This window comes from Sus scrofa, chromosome 7, assembly GCF_054392235.1.
Source record: "Sus scrofa isolate SSC_HxYL_T2T_F1_AM1 chromosome 7, Sscrofa_HxYL_maternal_Yorkshire_Landrace_v2.0, whole genome shotgun sequence".
Lineage (NCBI taxonomy): Eukaryota > Metazoa > Chordata > Mammalia > Artiodactyla > Suidae > Sus > Sus scrofa.
The window spans coordinates 69,561,866-69,581,417 of record NC_139389.1 but is presented as its reverse complement, the minus strand read 5'-3'; the positions used below and the strand labels follow the sequence as shown (position 1 = coordinate 69,581,417).

Below are 19,552 nucleotides of genomic sequence, written 5' to 3'. Positions count from 1 at the left end.
AACATTAAATATGAACAACTTGCGAATAAATCAGCAATAAAGGTAAAGGTTAAGAGAGACATAGGAGAGAGAAAGAGGTGTAACAGAGCTAACAAAACAGAGAACAAAGACTGGGAAGGCTAAAAAGGGAAGACTAAAGAAAATACAGTGAGAGATTTGAGTAACATTTCTAAATCTTCATTCCACTCCCATGAATTCCAAGCAGAATAGGGCACATGAGCCGGCAGGCATAACACAGGGGACAGGCAAAGGGCAGAATACCTGGGTCATCTCCCGGATGGACATCACACTATCCAGAGCTTTTTGAAGTCGCTCATAATTCTTCTTCTGCAAGGAATCAATGGGAAGAGAAGAACCAGGTGAAGAAAAGAGGAAGAGAGTGAGATGTGATGTAAAGGAGGGTGACATGTACAAAAGAAGACTAGGCCCTTGGGAAACAGCATATTTCATGGAAAGAACATATATTTAGTGTCAGGAAGTTCTAGAATAGTATGTATGTTCTCTTTTACCAAATGAGCATAATAGGGTAAGTTATATGCCTCTTAGGACCTCAGTATCTCTGTGTAAGTGAAAACACAAAATCCCACTATTCTCATAGAGATGTTCTGAAGATTAACATATGTAAAGAACCTGGTATAGTGCCTGATACACAGCAATGAGTAATAGTGAAGCACTCTGCTGGGAACACATGATGGTTAATTTTGTCAACTGTTAATTGTGCTAATTTGACTGGGCCATGGACTGCCCAAACATTTGCTCAAACATTATTCTGGGTGTGTCTGTTAAGGCATTTCTAGATGGGATAAACGTTTGAGGGTAGACTGAGGAAAGCGGATACCCCTCCCTCTTCAGATGGGCCTCATCTAAATCAGCTGAAGGCCTGAATAGAACACAACAGCTGAGTAAGAAGGAACTCCTCTTGCCTGACTGCCTAGAGCTGAGACATTGGTTTTTTTTTTCCCTGCTTTCAAACTGAAACAGAAAAATGAGCTCTTCTTAGATGTTGAACCTGCTGGCTTTTGGGTTGGACCCTATACCGTCAGCTCTTCTGAATCTCCAGCTTGCCCACCACAGATCTTGGTATTCTCAGTCTTCATAATCACATAAGCCAATTTCTTACAATAAATATCTCCATATATTAACTACTGGTTCTGTTTGTCTAGAGAACCCTTACTAATATAGTATTTTATGTTATCTCTTATTTTTATAATAGGCATTATAAGGAAACTGAGGTTCAGACATATTCAGTGATTTGCCTAACACCATTAAGCTAGGATGCAACGGAACCTAAACGGAATCATAGTGTGTCTTGAATCAAAGTCTATATTCTTTCCTATAACGACAAAACTAATATTAACTCTTCTCCCTTTCTTCTGACAAACTCAGACGTTATTGTTTCTGTTATATTGCAAGTTATGTTTACTTATTTATTCACTAAAACAACCAAAGTTTAGGGTTTAAGAGTTCCCCTTATTCCAACCTGTTGTGTACACTAGAATGATAGCCCATAGTCTCCCATTATCTTTAGCATTTCTGTTCCTTTGTCCTGACTTTCTTCCCAAGCAACTATACCTTAGGGTTAAAGGCCAGAGTCTTGGGATCAGTGGGGTCCACCACAGAAGGATAAGGCTCAAAGATGATGCTCTTTCTAGGGGACTCCAGAGCTGCCCTACACATGGCCACCAGCAGATCCACCACCTTAGGGAAAAGGAGAGAAAGAGATGAGAAGCGAAATGATTTCCCAGTGCTGGGAGTCACACAGTAGCCAGCATAGGTCTACCTTATGGAGGCTCTCAGCATTTTTTTCAAAAGCAAATATGTGTATCATTTTCTCATTAGAAAATATAAACTCCTAATAAGAATAATATTTAAAAGAGTGATTTTAAAAAGATAGAAACCATCCCCTCATCCCCAAATTCCATTCCTCACAGGTAACTACAGCTAAGTTTGATATATACTCTTCCAGATAGTTTTCCTAGAGAAATAGTTATTATATAGGAAATACAACAAAAAAGAACTGTGCTATACATACGGTTGTATTTTCTTTTATATGTAATTTTCTATCCATAAATAACAGCTGTATAGTATTTCCAGTGTAAGAAAATACCATAACTTAAATGGACTTCATTCAGATGGGCCTGTATCCATTTTTAAAAAAGCTGTTATAAACAATCCTACAGTCAATATCCTGACATAGGAAAGCATTTCTGGACATTAAATTCCAAGCGGTGAAACTGCTAGGTTCATTGGTCTTTCTTGATCCTGGGTCCCCAGCAGCTTTTCTCTCCCCCATACCTCTGCTCCAGTGGCCACCTCCTCTGCAGCTCCAGACATGACTCCCAATGTGTAGAAGGAGAAAACACACAGTTCGCGAGTACAAACAGCTGGCTGAATGGAAATATTAAGAGATGGTGGTGGTAAGAGGTGTGCAATAAGAAGGTAAGGAGTGAGGGACAATCTTGACCTCAGACAACTCTAGAATGATAATCCTTATCTTTCCAAGTAGCATTGATGAGATTTCTAAAGTCTCAAGGAGTAGAGACAGAATTCTACCTTTACCACAGACCCAGGAAGAAAGGAAAATAGAGATGAGGTCTGAAGCGGTCTTAGCCATGGGTCTAAGGAAGAGGGTCACATTTGAGGCATTTACCTTGAGCATTGACCCATTCTGAAAGACATGCTGCTCATCACACACTACACAGTACTCATTCAATGTTGGAATCCTCTGCTCTGCATATTTCATGATCTGGAGGGAGAAGAGATTCTATTAAGTCTTTCAGAAGTACAGACCCAAATACAGGAAATAATTTAAACTTCTTTCTGTTACTCTCCTACCTCCCAGACATGTAAGTAAGGTAGAATCTATTCTTAGGTTCTACACTTAGTTAAACTGATGGCCTGACTCTAGAGCTAAGACTGAATGTTATAGTAAAAACAAGACCAGACATGGTAGATGACTTTGGTTAAGATCCCTCCTCTACTATTTTTTCTTTAGTATGGGATTTTTTGACTGATCTTTATCTATCAATCTATCGATCTATTTTCTTTTTAGGGCCATACTCGTGGCATATGGAGGTTCCCAGGCTAGAGGTAGAATCGGAGGTGTAGCCGCTGGCCTACACCACAGCCACAGCAATGCCAGATTCGAGCAGCATCTGCGACCTACACCACAGCTCACAGCAACACTGGATCCTTAACCTACTTGAGCAAGGCCAGGGATTGAACCTGCATCCTCATGGATACTAGTCAGATTCATTTCCTCTGAGCCACAATGGGAACTCCCCTCCTCCGCTACTTAATATCATATATAACTTTGGGCAATTTAGTTAACCTGAGCCTTGGTTTCCTCATTTACAAAGTGCACATTATTCACTTCAAAGAGGTATCAAGAGTAATGAGATGAATCTTGAAATACTTCATAAACATTTACAGGTACTAATCAAACTATTAACCTTAACTGTAGTCATTAAAGACTGTGTCTGTGTGGCAAACGAGTATTCAGTCCATGATTAGATGTCAGGGGGCCAGAAGAGCCATTTTTACTACCAAGAACAATCTGCCTGTAAACTGATCAATATCATAGATAAAACCCTATGCTGGGCAGACAGCACAAATCCAGAGCTCATGCAGCAATATTCTAACGTATTTTTTTACACACTGTCTTAACATGGCTATTCCAACCACGTATATACTTTGTGTATAAATCAAACTGTTTCCATTTCACAAACTTTTGGTATAGTAAATGGACATACAAGGGCTTTTACTCATTCCTTTAATGTGGATTTACTGAATGCCTACTATGTACCTAACTTGGTGAAAGGTCTCCTTGATTACTCAGTAACAAAAGTTTTCTCAGACACTATAGTCCAACAGGAGAGATGTGGTATGTACACAAATTAACTACAATCCAAGGCAGCATGTGGCACATGACACATCAGTGCCATATAAAACAAAAAGTGTTATGTGAGTTCAGTGAGAGGAGACATATTTCCAGCTAATATATTTCAGGTAAAAGGGAAGATTTTATAGAAAAGGTGGCATCAGAGACTTTGATTGCAACAGGCAGACACAGGGAAGAAGGCCACTGGAGGGAATGACATGAACAAAGGAATTGCAGATGCAAAAGTGAAACTGTGTCCAGAAAGTAAAAAGGTTTTAAAAAGAAGCAAGCGACCAGTGGTGGTCAAGCAGGGAAAGTTTGTGAGGAAATGTAAAGATCACATGAGCAAGGATGTGTGGGAATCTAAGAAAATTAGCTTCATTTTTAACTCTCATCTTGGCACCTGTGCACTTAAAATTTGCAGTGCCTCATTTGACGTTAGATTGTAAGTAGTCTGTGAGTGTTGTCTTCCCAGTAATGCTACAAGCTTCTTGAAGATGGGAACTGTGCCTTCTTTTTTCCTATCTGAACAACAGTTACTTAGTTCTAGAAATAGAGCAATTCAGGAAATGTGTGCTAACTGACTGAAAAGCTGGGAGGTATTGGGGAATTAGATGGGTCAGAAAACGGGAAAGGCTTATGCATGAAGCTTTAGACTTGATTACCTGAACAAGGAATCCATATTCCAGAGTGGGGATGTTCTTGCAGTGACCACTGACCTGATGAGATTAAAAAGACAAATCCCATGAGCCTCCTATGAAGCTGGTGCCTAGAAAGACCTCACTCATACCCATTACCTAAAATTCTCCTAAAGTAGCTATGCCCTAGCTCTGATCAGTCTAAGTAGTCCCCAAGCTGGAGAGAAGACCTTCAGACATTTTGGCCAAAGGCTCTTGAAAAAGGCTCACCTGTCCTTAACCCTCTCCAAAGTACGTGGAATAGGTCTCTATAGCAGCTGACTACCAAGTCCTAACCACAACCTAATAATATTACACATGACATTTCCCTGAGCTGCCCAACCCCAGACTCTTTGCCTACCATCAGAGAAGCTTGCCAGACTGTTTAAATATGAGTTCACAACCACTAAATGTGCTTCATTCTACTCCCTCATGATTCATGTCATGGTTTTTGATACCTGACAACCAGATCCCCACCTCATCTTGAGAAATCATATTCCCACATTTCCCCTCCCATCCTCTGATACCCAAGTCAAACCCTAACTCAGCCCATGTACCAAAGGAGAGGTCCGTGCTGGGGGAGGGAGGCCTGCGTGCTGGGGGCAGAGGAGACCTGCCTGGGGGCTGGGAGGGTAGCCAAACACCTCCACTTTGGGGTTCTTCATGGTGCAGGAGATGGAACGGTTCATGAGGCGTCCAACCCGAAGCTCTGGTACACCCAGTTTGCCTTTCAGCATGGAGTCCTGTATGATAGGGAAGCTGGGAGACCTGAAGAGAAAGTAAAGAGAAGTGATGAAACTGGGGATTCAGTATGAGTCTGGAAGAGGCCTGGAGATAAGAAAGTACCAAACAAGCTAAGTCAAAGAGCAACTCATATCTGAGGAAAGTTTCATTGGATCAAATTGTCAAAACAAGGAGATCACCAGACATCTTATGTCATTATCTGTGTGTTCTTAAGATTAGAACATGAAGTTGCAGGCAGAGGCAAAGCCTAGGTCAATCTCTACGGCATCTAGGCCAGGTAAGGAGAGGATGCCTAGTTCACCTACTGTGTGTGTGTGTGCACACACGCATGCATTTGTATATATGTGATTAAACTAGGCAAGAGGCAGCTGGACCCCAAAGAGCCTAATGTTTGACTGACAATAATTGTGTAAGGAAAACTACAATCTGGGTTTGTTTTTGCCTCTGAAAAGATCAGAAGGCACCAGGGAGGGGAAAATGTAGACCTGGGGTCAAAGAATGGAGCAGAATTTATTTCTAGAACCTAGATAATAAAACAGTGTATCCTTCCAGAAAAGCAAGGATTTGGTGCTCTGACTCTGCCTCCTTAGCATAGGGAATAAGGATGAGGGTCAAAGACAGGATAGGTGGAGAGATTAGCATACATTTCTCCAAATACATACCATGAGCTAGGTACTGGGTTTTACATAAAGGACAAGGTATGACTACTGGGCCAGGAGTAAAAGGGTAAAGACACATAGGGGACAGGACCATGTGGATGGTGTTAATAATTAAAGACACAGAATTCAGAGGACCTGAGGAGAGGAAAGAATATGTAAGTTTACATAATCAAGGTGAGGTAGGGGCTTAGAGGAGATTAAGGTGATAAGAGATAATCAGCTTATGGAGGAACACTTACTTGGGGATGGGTGAGAAGATGCTGAGGCCAGCTCGGAACTTCTTGATGGTACCACTTGCCTTGAACCAGCTATGCCTCTTTTCCTGCTGGGTCTTGAGGAAATCATTGCTGAGATGTTTCCATTGTTGGGATGTAAACATACCCAGGATCCTAAGGAATCAAAGAGGAACAGGCTTAAGGAAGCCCAGGCAGGGAAGTGATCAAGACATAGGACTGTGATGCCTTGTGAAATGATTCTCTGCAGTAAATGAACTTTTCATTTATTTAATCATTCAAACTTCTATTCATATCTGCGTGATTACAGAAAACATGAGGTATGTAGGCTAGTAACACATAAGAAAATTGCAGTAAGGAGTTCCCGTCGTGGCTCAGTGGTTAACAAATCTGACTAGGAACCACAAGGTTACAGGTTCGATCCCTGGCCTTGCTCAGTGGGCTAAGGATTCAGCATCGCAGTGAGCTGTGGTGTAGGTTGCAGATGCAGCTCAGATCCCCCGTTGCTGTGGCTCTGGCATAGGCCTAGGGCTATGGCTCCGATTCGACCCCTAACCTGGGAACCTCCATATGCTGCTGGAGCAGCCCTAGAAAAGGCAAAAAGACAAAAAAAAAAAAAAAAAAAAAAGAAAGAAAGAAAAGAAAATTGCAGTAAGATGGTAATGAAATCCTGTCTTCATCTTACATGTTTCCCGATCTGGGGGTTGGGGGACCAGGATCACAAAAGGCAACTAATCTAAAATTCAGACCCAGGGACCACTAAGCTAGTTGTTACAAGGGAATGTGGATCTAAAGAACCCCCCTGTTAAAACCTTAGCACATGGAAATGTACTGTCCTAAAGTACCTCTTTACCTCAGTGGGTATATACCCACTAGCTAGCAGGCCTCATCTAATGGACCAGAGAAATTCTCAGATCCTCTGCCTTTAGAGGTGTGTCTTCCAGGGCTGTGAACCTGGCAATTTATTGCCAAGAATAACTATACTGAGAGTGGAACAAAAGTGGTGGGATAGTGAGTACCACCCACTGCCTTGTGAACAGTGAAGAAAAAGACAAGGGACACGAGGGGTACTGACTTTGTTGGGCAAAAAATTACATCCCTAAATTTATGGTTTCCAACTTGAGCTGGGCCCTCAGCTGGTCTTGTCAATCCTTTCACTTCTCTTTGATCAGTTCTCTCTCATATCATTCTACACTGTTATTCTAAATCCTATCATCTCCTTTAAGCTCCTAACTTCACCTACAACCCTACAACTAATGACCTTTCTTCTCAGTAAAGAAAACTGAAAATTTTGCAACCCTACCACAAAATCCATTTCTACCCTTACCTTGATCCCTCCATTCTCCGAAGACAAGGTGACCCTCCTATTAAGGACAAATTGCTCTATTTGTACCCTAGATCTCAGACCCTCTATAGGGACCTTGATCTGTCAACCATCCCCCTTTCCTGTCAGTTCCTTTACCCAAGTCTATAAAAAGTTTCAACTTTTGGCACCTCAGCCTAGCTACCTCTCTTTTCCTCTCCTATCTGCAACCAAATTTCTCAACCCATACTTACTGTTTCTCTTTTATTGCCAATGACGAATTTTTACTTAGTACAGTCTGGTTTCTACCTTCACCACTGCGCTACAATTGCTCTCACTTTGATGTTAAATCAAACAGAAATTTTGGCCCTCCTTGTAGAAACACTCCTCCTTGCCTTCAATGACACTATTCTCTTCCCGTTCTTTTCCAACTTCTCTGTCCTACCTTGAGTGTTTCTCTCCCTCTACCTACTTTTGGCATTCTGTCTGGATGTTAAAGGGTGTTTTGCCCTTGATTCTATTTTCTTCTCATTCTATCATGCTCTCCCTTAGCAATCTCTGAGCACCATATTCTATGATAGCTGCAATTCTGACCCTTATAACTAATACGAATCTTCAACCTGAACCTCTCCTTTAAGTATCAAATCTATATATCTCTCTACTGAGCTTCTCCACTTGAATAACCCAAAGTTACCTTTAAACTACATGTTTAAAATGGAACTAATTATTAATCTTCATCCTATGAACTTACTCTTCTTAAGCCCCTATTTAGATTACTGGTATTACAATATACATCCAGGCTGGAAACGCATGAGTAATATTCCACTACTCCTTGGCTCTTGTCATGTATAATATACCCAACTCAGTCATCAAGTCTTATGAATTTTATACCCTGCAAATAATCTCTCTAGCCTTTCTTCTTACCTAGAGTCATACCTAGCTCAGGTTTACATCATCTCATGGATGGACTCCAACAAATGTCGCCTACAAAAATAGTTTTGGTCTCTTGTCTCATCCTTTCTATCTTTGCACAATGCTACCAAAATGATTTTTTTAAAACTAAAACTGATCAAGTCCTTTTCTTGCCTAAAACCCTTCAATCTTCCCACTGCCTACAAAATAAAATTTCAAGATCCTCTCTGATTTGGACTCATTAGTACTTCTTTAGCTTTAGATCCTACTCCCTTTGCATTTTACCAGCAATATATAACTACTTTAAGCTTCCTACACATGACTGTGCCCTTGCAAATGTTACCCTCAGAAACTGTCTTCATGGGCAACTCTTACCCATTCTTGAAAACCATTAATTACCTCCTTTCATCTTTCATTCATTCACCTGCCACCAGACTGAGTTATAACTTCCTCTGTGTCCTTTCTAAACCTTACATATTCACTTGTATTAGAACATGTATCCACTGGACTCTATTTGGAACGTGACTGAGGGGAGAATCTATAATTCACTTCTCTTTGTATACCAAATACTTAGTAAGGTGCCCCACACATTCAATAGCTAAAACTCTCTGAGCTCCTAGAGCCCTACTCTGAGTAAACCACACAGGAAATGTGATCAGCATGACTCAAATTCCAGGGTTGTGCTTTTCCTCAAGCCTATCTTCTCACCTCCAAGAAGTCTGAAGGGCAGATACCCCAAAAACATAAGCTTCCCCACACAACCAGAAATTTGGCCCAAATTAATTTTACTCTTTCTTGGGCATATCTCAGAAATACATTTTTGGAAAGAAATAATCTATTTGAGATTTCTGTCTGTCCATCCACATATCCACATCTCTTCCCCTCAAATGTTCATAACCAAGGGGTTTCTGTTGTGGCTCAGCAGAAACAAACTCAACCAGTATCTATAAGACACCTGTTCAATCCCTGGCCTTGCTCAGTGGGGTTAAGGATCTGGCATTGCCATGAGCTGTGGTGCAGGTTACAGACAGAGCTCAGATCCCATGCTGCTGTGGCTGTAGCATAGGCCAATACCTGTAGCTCCAATTCAACCCCTAGCCTGGAAACTTCCATATGTCGAAAGTGTGGCCCTGAAAAGCAAAAAAAAAGTTCATAACCAGAAAGATCAAAGTTCCTACTTTTCCTGGAGTTCCCATCATGGCTTAGCAGTTAACAAAACCAACTAGTATCCATGAAGATACAGGTTCAATCCCTGGCCTTGATCAGTGCCTTAAGGATCCAGTGTTACCGTGTGCTGTGGTATAGGTCACAGATGTGCTCGGATCCCAGGTTGCTGTGCCTGTGGCAGAGGCTGGCGGCTACAGCTCCAATTTGACCCTTAGACTGGGAATCTCCATATGCTGTGGGTGCACCCCTAAAACAAGATTAAAAAAAAAAAAAAAAAAAAAAAGTTCTTACTTCTTCAACTGAAGACCCAACCCAAATCCTTCCTTATTCGATGGCTGGAAAACTTCAATCGATGGTTCTGCAAAGAGAAGAGAAAGCTCCTACATATGCGTGTCTATCCTCTTGGGAGTCCACAGCTCCAGTTCAGTGGATTAGCTTCCTCAGATTCTAAGGATGCTCTAAACACCAATGATGGAGAAGGAAAACATCGAGGCAGAAGGTAGAATCTGGGAACTAACTGACCAATTTCAAATATTTCCTTAGAGAAGTTGAGGGGAAAGAAGGAATAAATAATATCCAGGGACTAGAGAAAACAATTTCATTAATAAAAAGGGCCTTTAAGGGATGTTCTCTACCTCAGTTAACTTAAGATTTTGGACTAGACCACATTCAAAGCACCCACTTGCCTGAAGTCACTGCCTTTACCTGGTCCATCGAGGTACTGGGAGAGAGAAAATCGCAGCCTCAACACAATAGGTTCTGTCCGGAGGACCTTCCAGGCTGTAGAAACTTCCTCCTAAAAGAGTAAGGGAAACAGTTTCCAGTGTGGCAACAGAGAGGAATGGACTTGACATTTTCCCTATATGACACACATGCACACACCACTGTCTGCTGATGGTCAAGGAAAGACAAGGATGAAGAGGATGTGCTCTGAATACAGTACTCAGAAACAAGATTCTAAGCCTACAAGTCAAACTCCAATCCACAAGCCCAACAGACATGTTGTTGGCAGCTACTAGCACCACTTACATCGAGGAAGCTGATGTTGATGTGGAGGTCAATGTCCACGTCATCGATAGTTCCATATTCTCTATAGAGATACAGGTGACCATAGGTGAGACTCATTAAGGGAGAAAGAAGGGAACAGAGACTGAAGTGGAGAGAGAACTGAGCCTGGGGACAAGGGAAAGGGAAGGGTGGAAGGCAACTCTGTATTTAGGCTCTTAGCTATAGCCTCATCCCACTTTTATGATCAAGGTCTTCTCCAGGCCAGAAGCCCTTCTTATCTTAAAGGGGAAACAGCCTAGAGGAGTCTAGGATAAGAGGGAACTTCTAGGAAAAGTGGCTGCACTTCCCTATTTATTCCTGTCAGCCAACCTTAAATATTCTGAGCCACTCCCACTATCATTAAGCTCGTAGCTCATCAATATCCACAGACCGCACCCAACTCATCACACCATAAAGAAGAAAACCTCTAGTCATTTTAACAACTTGGAAAGATGTGGTTGATTCCCTTGCCATCCCAGAAAGTCAAGTCCCACCTGATGAATACAGAGTTCTCACTGTAGATCTCCTTCACGGCTTCAATGTCTGCATCAAGCTGTGGGTGTCGATAGAGGTCAGCTGCACAGCTCCCCTGAGTCAGCAGCAAAAACAGTGGAGAGAGGAAAGATACAGGGAGAAGGAAATAGATGAAAATAGAACATGAAGAAACATCAGGAACAGGAAAATCAAACTACAGCAATACATATAAGCAAGAGCTGCTTATATGAAGGTGCTCTTGGTGGTGGCTCTTGCTGGGGATCTGAGAGACAGGTGATGGGGATCTCCATCACCACTCTAAGAATTTTCAGTAGACCAACTGAGGGCTTTGCTTAAGGAGCTCACATCCATAAGTCTCAACTCTTCTCTCAGACCTTGACCAGGATACTTAGGTATCTTTTCTATGAGAACTCAGAACATGCTGAAGAGTACAGAATTTAAATCAGATTGGTTCTGACTTTAAAAGTCCAACATTCCTGTTCAGGATCATGCACTGGACAGTGACAGCATTAACCAATCACTGGCAGAATAATCTGTTAAAATTCTGATGCTAATGAATAAAATTACTCCCACTGGCTAGCGAGGAAATAGTCAGAAAATAATTATTTCCAACTAAACATATGAGTAAGCTCCACATACAGAGGATGCAGTTTACCCTGGGAAAAGTATGAGTCCCAGGCAAGAGCAAAGATATGAAATTAGCTCTAACATGACAATCCTCAGACCACACCAACATTAGGTCTTCATCTTATCTCTGCTCCAAAACAATCTTTTTCACTTCCAATGTATCAAGAGAGAAACACACATTTAGATCATGCAACATGGGTTTTGGGGGCTAGGACCTCACCTGAACTCCATAGAGAAATTCCTCTGATTCATTATCTCCCTCCGAATCATCATCATTCCAGAACTGGCCTTTGATGTCCTAATAAGAAATAAGGGTACAATGCTTTGCTGGGTCCGTGTTATTCCAGGGAACACAGTCAAATTAAGATGGGAAACAGATTTCCACAAAGAACGGGAGGTCTCTTGGAACAGAATAACTGAAGCCCTAATCCCCTTGTTCCCTTCACCTTATCTTTTGGAAGGGTCTCAGTCTCTTCCTAAATCTGGTCACATCCATGGCCCATCACTGACTTGGTGGCATGGAAGAAAACAACAGGGAATTTTGGCCTTCTTTAAATACTGGTATGATGACTGAGGGTGAGGAGCACTTTGATGTCAGAGTTAATTTCTAGGATATCTAGGTTCAAGTACATACTGGCCACTTCTAGGGTCATTACCTAAGGCAGCTCCCCAGCCTACCTAAACTCTTTCGTCTCATAATTCCCTTTTTTTATCCCTTAAGTATTTAACTCTCCCCTTCCTTCCCAAGAAAACTCCCTCTGTAGACACCAAGTAAGACTGTTCCCATGCCCCTTCTCTCTAACTTCAAATAGCCACTCTACTTTCCCAAAGGGTGGGAAGGAAAATACTAGGAAAAGGTGGTCTGCAGTCTGTTCCATCTGCCCCCAGTGATCAGTTGAAGAAGTGGGCAATCAGTTCTCACCATTGGGTCAGAGGGTCACACACACTTCCAGGTCAGTGCTAGGCAGCACCCCTCCATACCACCGGATGAACCCAGGCTAACGAGATGGGCATTTAGGAGGCCACAAGGGAGAAGGGGGTGGGGATGATGTCGGGAGCTGACTGGAGATCTGCTGGAGAAGGCAGGCTCTGTTGTGGTGGTGGTAATAAGTCACTCGCTGTCCTATGGAAAGTAGAAAACAACTGATTTCATCCTCACTTAACAGCTAGGGGGCATATACACAGGTACACGTTAGCATATATTTTTATTATACACATGTAGGCACCTGCACATAAGAAGACATACTTGAATGCATGTACGCACAGTTCTTTAAAGATAATGAAATATGAAAGCACTATACAAACATAAGATACTACTGTTCCAATTAAGCTGGAAGGCTGGGATTGAATCACGTCCTTGCTCTAGTTCACAATGCTGCATCAAACCTCTGACGCCACAAGTGATGGTGGCAGAACCAGACGCTTATGCTACTCAGTCTAGTCAGTTCATTTTAGAATATTCTTCATAGTACCAACGCCCATCAGAAGCAGACTCTTTTGGAGTCTTTACCCCTGGTGATTTAGTCATAATCTCTTATTTAACACTAGCATCCCTCAAAGACATCATATAACAATCAGAGCCAAGTTAAAAAGTCCTCAACAACACTGACCATTCTCTGGTACTCATAGTCTGAGTTGTCATAGTCAAAATAAAGCCATGGACTCATCTTGGAACCCACTCCCCAATTAATGTAATAATGATCCAAAGAAATGCTCAGAAAAACACTAACTCCTAGCCCTTTCACAAAACTAAAAACCACTGTCCTTGGCCTTCTTGGCTCTACATTTATCTCAGTTTCATCCATCCCAACCTTAAAGAGAGATGTTCTTGGTCTGTAACATGGTTCTATTGAATCTTAGGTTACTAGATCCTTGGTTCTGTGGATCTGCAGAATCAATATCACCTGGGAACTTGTTAAAAATGTAAATTCATGGAGTTCCTTTTGTGGCTCAGCAGAAACAAACCCAACTAGTATCCATGAGGATGTGGGTTCAATTCCTGGCCACGCTCAGTAAATTAAGGATCTGGTGTTGCCATGAGCCGCAGTGTAGGTTGCAGACATGGCTGGGATCCCATGTTGCTGTGGCAGTGGCATAGGCCAGAAGCTGGAGCTCCAATTCGACCCCTAGCCAGGGAGCTTCCATGGGCTCCAGGTGTGTTCCTAAAAGGCAAAAAAAAAAAAAAAAAAAGAGTAAATTCTCAGACCTCATACTGAAACCTACTGAACTAGAAACTTCAGAGATGGGATGTTTTAACAAGCCCTCCAAGTTATTCTGATGAATGATAAAATCTGAGACCACTGTTCTAAATCCTTGTGTGTTCCAAGGGCTTGTGGTCTGTTCCTCGGATACCAATTTAAACCTGGTAACTGACCCAGAATGGGGACCTAAAGCACAATGCCAGGGCAAACAACATAGCAGTCCTTCAGCCAACAGTGCTGCCTGACCCATTACAAACAAAATGCACAAGGAAACTGCAGCTGAAGTTCTTAGAGATGAAATGCTTGATATCTTTAAATATTCAAATCTTAATTTAAATATTTCCTTTTTTATTGTCTTTTTAAGGCCACACCTGCAGCATATTGAGGTTCCCAGGCTAGGGGTCCAATTGGAGCTGTAACCACTGGCCTACACCACAGCCACAGCCACGCCAGATCCGAGCCATGTCTTCGAACTACACCACAGCTCACGGCAACACCAGATCCTTAACCCACTGAGCAAGGGCAGGGATAGAACCCACAACCTCATGGTTCCTAGTCGGATTCGTTTCCACTGCACCACGATGGGAACGCCAAGATTTGCTTTAAAATACTATTCCAGCACAAATAAAATGGGGAACAGATGAAATGTTCAGATGAAAATCATAAAATGTTGATTACAAACGAAGCTGAGTGATAAGTACACAAGGGTTTGTAAACTCTCTACTTTTGTATATAGTTGGAAATTTTCATTCTAAAAAGAAAAACAAACAAACCCAGAGGCTACTTTCATACTTTTTAAGGAGTCTCCTATCAACTCTAAATGTGAAATGAAGAGTATCACTGAAACTCTCTAACTTGCTGTTCTTCCAACATATCAAGCATATTCCCACCACAGGGTCTTTGTGCCTGCTTGCCACTCTTCTTGGAATGCTTTTCACCCATATTCACTGGGCTTGCTCCTTTACTCTTTCAGATCTCTGCTTGAAGATCACCTTGACTATCCTACATAAAACAGTAAAATCACAATACACAACACACTAGCACTCTCCAAACCCTTTCCTTGCTTTATTTTTTCCTACAGCACTTACCACTCTATGACAAAATGTTTGTTTATTGTATTTACCTCCCATCAGAATGTAAGCTCTACGGTGGCAGAGGCTTTGAGCATTTTCACTGTCTGTACTGTCAGTCCCTCATAACATAGCTAATTGAATGAGTGAATGAATGAATGAACTGTGACCTAAGCCAAAGGGGAGATAAATACAAGAACCTAAACACATCTACACATAGACAAAACCATACAAAAATGATTTTAAAAAGCAAGACTCCATTCACCTTCAAGAGCAGCTGAGAACCAAACTATGAAGATCTGGGGTGGGGTTTGTGAGATTTGAAAATAAACAGGTGCTGATCTGGACGGTCTCAGAGGAACAAAGAGGGAGGCATTAATGTCCTGGATGACAATGGTGTAGCCCAGAAGTGCCAACTTTCTCAAGCTCTTTGCCACTGTGCCACTGTAGAGGTCAAGAAAGCTTAGTCTCTCTCCAAGGGCTGTTGCTGCTTGGTTTCTGCTGTTACCACAAGGAGAAAAAAGTAGTTCAGAGAGAATTTTTCCTGTCCAGTGAAGAAACAATTTAGAGACTACCATCTTTTTCAAACTAGGCTGTATATAACCTATTTTAAACTTTTCACACTACAGATAGAGTATGCAGGTGCAGGGACGTCAAGCAACTTGCTTAGGGTCAGAAGTATAATAGCGTACAGTGGAACTGGGGACTATAGCACATTTGTCAGATTCTAATGACATCCACTCTTCCAGTGATGAGATTACAACCCAATTAAGGGAGCTGTTAATGAACTAGTAAGAAAGACCTATTTGATTTATCTAAACGAGGTAATCAAGGGAACCCTTTCAAGAAAAGCCAAGTCAAATACTGACTGTATGAAGAATGCCCAGAGAAGGGTGTCAGCGCTAGAGAGCAGCTAACAAAAAATTTGCATAAGAATAGGCCAAAAGTAAATAAGCATCAAGTCCGGATCACAAATGTCCTGGCCTAGGTCCAAAAGCGCTTCTCCGCGTGACAACTTTGCATCTAGTCAAAGAAGCCTCCGATCTCAACGTTTGATCCCGGCTTGGCGGTCCTGGGAAAGAAGGTGACTCCGCTCTGCAGCGAAGTGCTCCTTTCAAAAAGCCTAGGCCATGGAACAAAGAGTGCGGGGGAGAACCCACCGCCCGGCGATGCCCGCTTCCCAGCGCTATCTCGTGTACCCGGCGGAAGAAGAGGCCGGGGTGAGCCCCCAACATTGGCCGCCACTCGTGCTTCCAGAACAGGCCCTCACTGAGGCCTCCCTTGGGGAAGCACTTAGAGCTCTTCTCCGGTTTCCCCCGGAGACCCCGAAGACACCCAACACCTGCCTCCCGGGGAAGAAGCTCTGAGCCCGATCTGTGTCGCCAGCCGCCCGGCCATAAGCGAAGCCTGTTAAACTCAGAAGGCCTCTCAGAGCCACCGGGTCCAAACCCTTCACTTCCTCCACCCTGGCCCCGCACCCTTCCCGCGGCTCGGCCGCCCCGCCCCGTCCCCGTGGCGGCCGCCCCACAAGCTGGCCTCGCGAGTACTCACGGCGACCCCGGGCCGCGCGCGGCCGCCGCTGAGGGGACGAGCGGCCCGGGACGCCCCGCGGGGGCGGAGCGGCAGGCCAAGGGGCGGGGGCCGGGGCCGGGCGGGAGAGGTCGCGCACCCGCACGCCTCGTCGTTCCGTCACGGCCGCGCTGAGCCACTCTGCGCACGCTCGCGCGGCGGGCACCGTGGCCACGTGGTCCGCTTCGGACCAACTGCCACGCGGCCTGCCCCTGGGCACGCCCCCGCCCCCGACGCCAGGCTTGAGGTGCCTGCGCAGTGGTTGCCGTTTGGGAGGAGGCACGGAGCAGGGGGGGCGCCTGCGCTGTGAGTCGGCGGCGGATGTGTAGAGAAACAAGAGGGGCCCTGAGAGGGCGGGGAGAGCCCGCTGAACCAGATGGTTGGGCGCCCCATGCGGTTGGGAGGAAGGAGCAGGGAAAGCACTCCGGAAGCCTCTTTGGAGCCCAGGCGGCGATAGAGATTGAGAAGGTACTCTTGAGACCCTCTTGACTCCAAGAATCTCTAGTTTGTAATACCTCAGGGTCTTTTAATTCTTAAGTTTAATTCATTTGCGCCCCTGGTAGCTGTGGTGTGCTGGAAAGCACTCTGGCCTTATATTCAGAAAATCTGGATTCACAACTTTCTTTCAGGACTTACTCTTTCAGCCTTGAACCAAGACTTTCACTTTCTAGAGTTTCCGTCAAGTCTTAATTTTCTCATCTGGGAAGTGGGGACAATAATACCTGTTTAATAGGGCTCTTGTGGTGAGGATGAAATGAGAAGGTATGTCGAATTGTATGAATGTGCATTTGACTCTTCATATTTTACAAAACAAAAAATTTATATGGTTCAGCCTAACACATATAAATGGAAGCTGTTGACTGGTTATTGTGGTTATTGACCTCAGACATGGCCAGACCTCCCTTCGTCCTTACCAGAATCAGGTGTTTTGGAGTTACTACATGCTCGTTTTTTCCATCAGCACTATTGGGGAAGGCTTATTGTCTATCTACTTCCCTCTTTTTAGCTAAACACAGCATACACAAGGAAGCTTTGGCTCTGAGTGATATAAACACATGACATATGCAGCCCTCCTGAGCCGGCCTCAGTCAGAATTTTCCCAATGATGTTTTTTACATTTGGATGTCCTCAGCATCTGCCTTCTCACTCCTTTCTCCCTTTGATGCCACTACTTTTCTCACCTGGCCTCTCAGCCTGGGCCACAACACTGCTTTAGTATTAGTTTGTTACACACATTTTGTATAATAACTGAAAAAAAGTGAGGGAATAGGGAGTTCTCCTTGGGGCTCAGTAATAACAAACTCAACTAATATCCATGAGGACACGGTTCAATCCCTGGCCTTGGTCAGTGGGTTAAGGATCTGGCATTGCCATGAGCTGAGGCATAGGTCTCAGGCGTGGCTCAAATCTGTCATTGCTACAGCTGTGGTGTAGGCCAGGAGCTGCAGCTCCATTGGACCCTAGCCCAGGAACTTCCATATGCTGCAGGTGCAGCCACAAAAGGCAAAAAATTTTTTTTAAAAAATGAGTGATATAAAATCAGAGGATTTGAAGACAGGCCCAGAGTGTAGAAGTTCAGAATAGTTGGGGAAGGAGTTGGCTCTGCTCCCTAAAACAGCTCACTGGCAAGGGCTCTGTGGCAGCTTTGGGGAGCCAAACATACAGGGGAATGTATGAATAGAAGCACTTGGTTGTAAGCATGGGAGGTCTGTCCCCATGAGTGAAATGTCAGAATCCAGTATACCATAACCTTCCAGAATTTCCCCTGCTCACTCCCTCCCATTTCACACCACCAGCTCTTTTACTCATCATGAATCACATGAGTCACAACTGCCTCATAGTTGATCAAGATTTTCCTGGCTTTGCCTCTTTTCCCATCTAGTCTAGATCCTATAGTCGGTTACTCTAACCACATTTTTGCTAACATGCTTGCCCTTAAAATCACAACCCTGGATCATTCCTGCCATCTACTTTCTCTATTTTCCTATCCTAAATCAGGATGAAGGAGATCACCCAGTCCTGCAAAATTGAGCTTCAAGTGCACACCATCTTATGTTAGTCCAGCCCACAAGCGCTATCCTTTGGGAATTATATTTTCTACACTTGATTTCCAGATCTGCAGGCCCAGGGTTGTATTCTTCTTATGTGACCCCTGGTGCCCTGACTGTAGTTCATCAAACTGTGAATGGATTCCTAATCCAAGCTGAGCTAAACAAATGTTCTCTCCTGGGAATCTTGGAATAGGGCTGAAAGATTATGATTCTGAGTGGACTGGTTTCTTGAGCAGAAGATATATAAACCTAGGAGCTGTGGTGCTCCCAACTCCCAGTTACTCTGAGGAATGAAAAGTGAAGAAAGACTATGTGTGGAAAGAGAATGAGCATAGAGAGGCAAAGACCAGAAATTATAAGACTGTTCTCTGGTTCCTGAAAGTTTCTGAGGCCCTCCGAACTTGGAATCTATGAGTCACCTTTACCTTGAATAAATCTTAAGAAAACGTAACCTTGAACCCAATATGCAGATACTGCAAATTCAGTCTCCTCAGCTAGGCCCTGAGTGTCCCCAGCAATCCTTCCACACATCAGCTCTGCCACCGTCCCCCATTCTGCTTCACAGCTGAAGTAAAGGCAACACAGAGGAAGCTGCCTTAATTTTCAGCCCACTCCAAACATCTGAATCTCTCCCACCTTTTTTTCTCAGAGGTAGAGAGGTCTCAGATCCACGTTTAATCCTTTCACCATGATCTGTTTTTCTCTCCCTTCTGTCTCTTCAGGAACTTTTCTCCTTTACTTACATATCTCTTTCATGGATATTCAACTTTTTCTTCTCGCCTACTCTTTGATCTCAGCATATAAACTTGATCAACTAGCTCAACCTAAAAAAAAATCCATCCCACACATTACTATTACACTTTTTTTTTCTTGCTTTCAACCAAGCTTCTAGGGAGTAGTTTACACTCTCCATTTCT

The 19,552-nt window shown here is 43.4% G+C and overlaps 2 protein-coding genes across 53 annotated transcripts in view; one reads left to right on the top strand and one right to left on the bottom strand.

The window, feature by feature from the left end:
• PKM (pyruvate kinase M1/2) overlaps nt 1-16,727 on the bottom strand; it is a 32,513-nt gene extending 15,786 nt beyond the window's left edge. For 5 of the 50 annotated variants that reach the window (XR_014810581.1, XR_014810584.1, XM_084968883.1 and 2 more), the window contains exons 1-15: nt 16,567-16,727; nt 15,281-15,516; nt 12,667-12,867; nt 11,965-12,042; nt 11,117-11,211; nt 10,605-10,665; nt 10,281-10,371; nt 9,867-9,933; nt 6,200-6,349; nt 5,115-5,325; nt 4,546-4,599; nt 2,651-2,746; nt 2,296-2,388; nt 1,573-1,698; nt 262-327 (exon numbers count right to left, since the gene is read on the bottom strand). Coding sequence is in view for 29 of the 50 variants with exons in the window: in XM_084968883.1 (XP_084825009.1) it covers nt 262-327; nt 1,573-1,698; nt 2,296-2,388; nt 2,651-2,746; nt 4,546-4,599; nt 5,115-5,325; nt 6,200-6,349; nt 9,867-9,933; nt 10,281-10,371; nt 10,605-10,665; nt 11,117-11,211; nt 11,965-12,042; nt 12,667-12,669 (1,191 nt within the window). In the remaining 21 variants the exon portion in view is untranslated. Of the gene's footprint in view, nt 1-261; nt 328-1,572; nt 1,699-2,295; nt 2,389-2,650; nt 2,747-4,545; nt 4,600-5,114; nt 5,326-6,199; nt 6,350-9,866; nt 9,934-10,280; nt 10,372-10,604; nt 10,666-11,116; nt 11,212-11,964; nt 12,043-12,666; nt 12,868-15,280; nt 15,517-16,361 lie in introns of all 50 variants that reach the window. The other 45 variants (XR_014810587.1, XR_014810590.1, XM_084968884.1 and 42 more) reach the window with 17 other exon arrangements.
• A 95-nt stretch (nt 16,728-16,822) lies between these two features.
• The window catches only part of TMEM202 (transmembrane protein 202), a 125,812-nt gene continuing 123,082 nt past the window's right edge, over nt 16,823-19,552 (top strand). For all 3 annotated transcript variants that reach the window (XR_001297909.3, XR_014810610.1, XR_014810609.1), the window contains exon 1: nt 16,823-17,052. The gene's annotated coding sequence lies outside the window, so the exon portion shown is untranslated. The remainder of the gene's footprint in view (nt 17,053-19,552) is intronic.